The sequence below is a fragment of the Hyla sarda genome, chromosome 2, assembly GCF_029499605.1.
Source record: "Hyla sarda isolate aHylSar1 chromosome 2, aHylSar1.hap1, whole genome shotgun sequence".
Classification (NCBI taxonomy): domain Eukaryota; kingdom Metazoa; phylum Chordata; class Amphibia; order Anura; family Hylidae; genus Hyla; species Hyla sarda.
The window spans coordinates 8,417,314-8,421,655 of NC_079190.1; the positions used below are offsets into that span (position 1 = coordinate 8,417,314).

Genomic DNA, 4,342 nt, shown 5'->3' on the forward strand with positions numbered 1-4,342 from the left:
GTATTGTTCTATCACTGTGTGTGCCTGGTGTGGCAGTATTATTCAGTATGACAGTATTGTTCTATCACTGTGTGCCTGGTGTGGCGGTATTATTCAGTATGACAGTATTGTTCTATCACTGTGTGTGCCTGGTGTGGCAGTATTATTCTATTACTGTGTGGCGGTATTATTCGGTATGACAGTATTGTTCTATCACTGTGTGCCTGGTGTGGCAGTATTATTCAGTATGACAGTATTGTTCTATCACTGTGTGGCAGTATTATTCAGACACTGTGTGATAATATATGGTAATGATGTGTTAATAATATTCCATGGTAACTGTATGACGGTATTATTTATAGGCTGTGTACATTTCAACAAAAAGGCCAAATCTGCCCGGCACCTCCTGGTGAATACACTGAAGAGGGAAGACTCCAGAGCAGAGGAGACCCAGGAGGACTCGGGGGCCCCTCGGGCCCTTTAATACGTCTGCTGTCCGCTCCATCCACAGAACATATAGCGGTCCGTACATTATACGTTTATAATCCTACGTCATCCCCTCCGCGGTCACATGATCATCACTATACTCCACAGTACAATTGAACTCCTCCTGGAAGGCTTCCAAAAACGGGGGGACGACCTCATCCACGGTGACCTCCCGGCCCAGCTCCGCGCTCAGCGAGGTGACGCCTTTACCCACAATCCCACAGGGCACGATGTGGCTGAACCAGGACAGGTCGGTGTTGCAGTTGAGGGCGAGGCCATGGTAGGTGATGTGCCGGGAGCAGTGGACCCCTGAGGAGACAAACAGCCATCACTATGACCCTACACACCCTAACAGTGAGACTACAACTCCCAGCATGCCCAGACAGCCAGAGAGGCGAGCAGTATGCTGAAGGCTGTGGGGCCATGGTGGGAGTTGTAGTTTCAGCCTCAGTGGAGAGTGAAAGGTTGTAGAGAAGCCAGAAACATCTGTATCCCCTGAAGCAGGCAACATGCTGAGCCTTGTAGTCCCCCCTGTGTATGCTGAGCCTTGTAGTCCCCCCGTGTATGCTGAGCCTTGTAGTCCCCCCCTGTGTATGCTGAGCCTTGTAGTCCCCCCTGTGTATGCTGAGCCTTGTAATCCCCCCTGTGTATGCTGAGCCTTGTAGTCCCCCTGTGTATGCTGAGCCTTGTAGTCCCCCCTGTGTATGCTGAGCCTTGTAGTCCCCCCTGTGTATGCTGAGCCTTGTAGTCCCCCTGTGTATGCTGAGCCTTGTAGTCCCCCTGTGTATGCTGAGCCTTGTAGTCCCCCTGTGTATGCTGAGCCTTGTAGTCCCCCCTGTGTATGCTGAGCCTTGTAGTCCCCCCTGTGTACGCTGAGCCTTGTAGTCCCCCCTGTGTACGCTGAGCCTTGTAGTCCCCCCTGTGTACGCTGAGCCTTGTAGTCCCCCCTGTGTACGCTGAGCCTTGTAGTCCCCCCTGTGTACGCTGAGCCTTGTAGTCCCCCCTGTGTATGCTGAGCCTTGTAGTCCCCCCTGTGTATGCTGAGCCTTGTCTCCCTGTGTATGCTGAGCCTTGTCTCCCTGTGTATGCTGAGCCTTGTAGTCTCCCTGTGTATGCTGAGCCTTGTAGTCCCCCCTGTGTATGCTGAGCCTTGTAGTCCCCCCTGTGTATGCTGAGCCTTGTAGTCCCCCTGTGTACGCTGAGCCTTGTAGTCCCCCCTGTGTACGCTGAGCCTTGTAGTCCCCCCTGTGTACGCTGAGCCTTGTAGTCCCCTGTGTATGCTGAGCCTTGTAGTCCCCTGTGTATGCTGACCCTTGTAGTCCCCGACCCCTGTATGCTGATCCTTGTAGTCCCCCCTTTATGCTGATCCTTGTAGTCCCCGGCCCCTGTGTGCTGAGCCTTGTAGTCCCCCCTGTGTATGCTGAGCCTTGTAGTCCTCCCTGTGTATGCTGAGCCTTGTAGTCCTCCCTGTGTATGCAGAGCCTTGTAGTCCCCCCTGTGTATGCAGAGCCTTGTAGTCCCCCCTGTGTACGCTGAGCCTTGTAGTCCCCCTGTGTATGCTGAGCCTTGTAGTCCCCCCTGTCTATGCTGAGCCTTGTAGTCTGCCTGTCTATGCTGAGCCTTGTAGTCTGCCTGTCTATGCTGAGCCTTGTAGTCCCGCCTGTGTACGCTGAGCCTTGTAGTCCCCCTGTGTATGGAGAGCCTTGTAGTCCCCTGTGTATGCCGATACTTGTAGTCCCCTGTGTATGCTGATCCTTGTAGTCCCCGGCCCCTGTGTGCTGATCCTTGTAGTCCCCGCCCCCTGTGTGCTGATCCTTGTAGTCCCCGCCCCCTGTGTGCTGATCCTTGTAGTCCCCGCCCCCTGTGTGCTGATCCTTGTAGTCCCCGCCCCCTGTGTGCTGATCCTTGTAGTCCCCGCCCCCTGTGTGCTGATCCTTGTAGTCCCCGGCCCCTGTGTGCTGATCCTTGTAGTCCCCGGCCCCTGTGTGCTGATCCTTGTAGTCCCCCTGTGTATGCTGATCCTTGTAGTTCCCGGCCCCTGTGTGCTGATCCTTGTAGTTCCCGGCCCCTGTGTGCTGATCCTTGTAGTCCCCGGCCCCTGTGTATGCTGATCCTTGTAGTCCCCGGCCCCTGTGTATGCTGATCCTTGTAGTCCCCCTTTATGCTGATCCTTGTAGTCCCCGGCCCCTGTGTGCTGATCCTTGTAGTCCCCGGCCCCTGTGTATGCTGATCCTTGTAGTCCCCTGTGTATGCTGATCCTTGTAGTCCCCTGTGTATGCTGATCCTTGTAGTCCCCGGCCCCTGTGTGCTGATCCTTGTAGTCCCCCTGTGTGCTGATCCTTGTAGTCCCCGGCCCCTGTGTATGCTGATCCTTGTAGTCCCCTGTGTATGCTGATCCTTGTAGTCCCCGGCCCCTGTGTGTTGATTCTTGTAGTCCCCGGCCCCTGTGTATGCTGGTCCTTGTAGTCCCCGGCCCCTGTGTATGCTGATCCTTGTAGTCCCCCCGTGTATGCAGAGCCTTGTAGTCCCCTGTGTATGCTGATCCTTGTAGTCCCCGGCCCCTGTGTGCTGATCCTTGTAGTCCCCCCGTGTATGCAGAGCCTTGTAGTCCCCCTTTATGCTGATCCTTGTAGTCCCCGGCCCCTGTGTGCTGATTCTTGTAGTCCCCTGTGTATGCTGATCCTTGTAGTCCCCGGCCCCTGTGTGCTGATCCTTGTAGTCCCCTGCCCCTGTGTATGCTGATCCTTGTAGTCCCCCTTTATGCTGATCCTTGTAGTCCCCCTGTGTGCTGATCCTTGTAGTCCCCTGTGTATGTTGATCCTTGTAGTCCCCTGTGTATGCTGATCCTTGTAGTCCCCTGTGTATGCTGATCCTTGTAGTCCCCCTTTATGCTGATCCTTGTAGTCCCCGGCCCCTGTATGCTGATCCCCGGCCCCCTCTCCCCGCCGTCCTTACCGATCGCGCAGATCTTCCGGTCCCGCACCCACACTCCGGTCTCCGGGGCCCGGCCCGCCTCCAGCCCCATCCCCCGGCACAGGCCGATGACGGAGCCCTCTAGGCCGCACACGTAGTCCCGCAGGGACCGGCGGAGGCGGCGGAGGTCCAGCACCGGGTAACACACCAGCTGTCCGGGGCCGTGGAAGGTGATGAGGCCGCCGCGGTCTGTGCGCTGGAAATCCGCTCCGAGGGCCCGAAGCCGAGCCTCCTCCTCCCCGGGGTACGGGCCCCGCCGGATCCCCACAGTGTACACCGCCCGGTGCTCCACCAGGAGGAGCGAGTCCCGGCCCGGAGCCTCCTGAAGAGACCGGACACAACGCTGCTGTACGGCCAGAGCCTCGGGGAACGGGAGCCGGCCCAGCCGGAGAACACGGAGCACAGGCCGGCCAGCAGACATCCCGGGAGGCGGAGCGGACACCGGGGACTCCCGGCAGCACATGCGGATTATATCGCTATTGACTTCAATGGGTCAGAATCCGCAGGAAAATCCGCAACAGATTTGCTACAGACCCATTGGAGTCAATAGGCGGCAAATCCGCAGCGGATTATGTAAGAAAACATACAATGTATCATTAGATTAACCCCTTGGTATGCGTGCTTAGTGTATCCCCTAACAGGGTGCCTCCAGCTGTTGCAAAACTACAAGACCCAGCATGCTGGAGGCGCACTGGGTTGTCAGGGCATGCTGGGAGTTGTAGTTTTGCAACAGCTGGAGACACGCTGGGCTGTCAAGGCATGCTGGGAGTTGTAGTTTTGCAACAGCTGGAGGCGCACTGGGCTGTCAGGGCATGCTGGGAGTTGTAGTTTTGCAACAGCGCGAGGCGCACCGGGCTGTCAGGGCATGCTGGGAGTTTTAGTTTTGCAACAGCTGGGGGCGCAC

The 4,342-nt window shown here is 56.8% G+C and overlaps 1 protein-coding gene across 1 annotated transcript; it reads right to left on the reverse strand.

Annotated features, from left to right (window-relative positions):
• Window positions 1-315: 315 nt before the first annotated feature.
• Window positions 316-4,010, reverse strand: LIPT2 (lipoyl(octanoyl) transferase 2). Its single transcript, XM_056561078.1, has 2 exons — window positions 3,421-4,010; window positions 316-774 (listed from the first exon to the last, which is right to left on the reverse strand). Exons 1-2 carry the CDS (start codon window positions 3,899-3,901, stop codon window positions 527-529), a joined length of 729 nt encoding a protein of 242 aa, XP_056417053.1. The 5' UTR covers window positions 3,902-4,010; the 3' UTR covers window positions 316-526.
• Window positions 4,011-4,342: the final 332 nt, after the last annotated feature.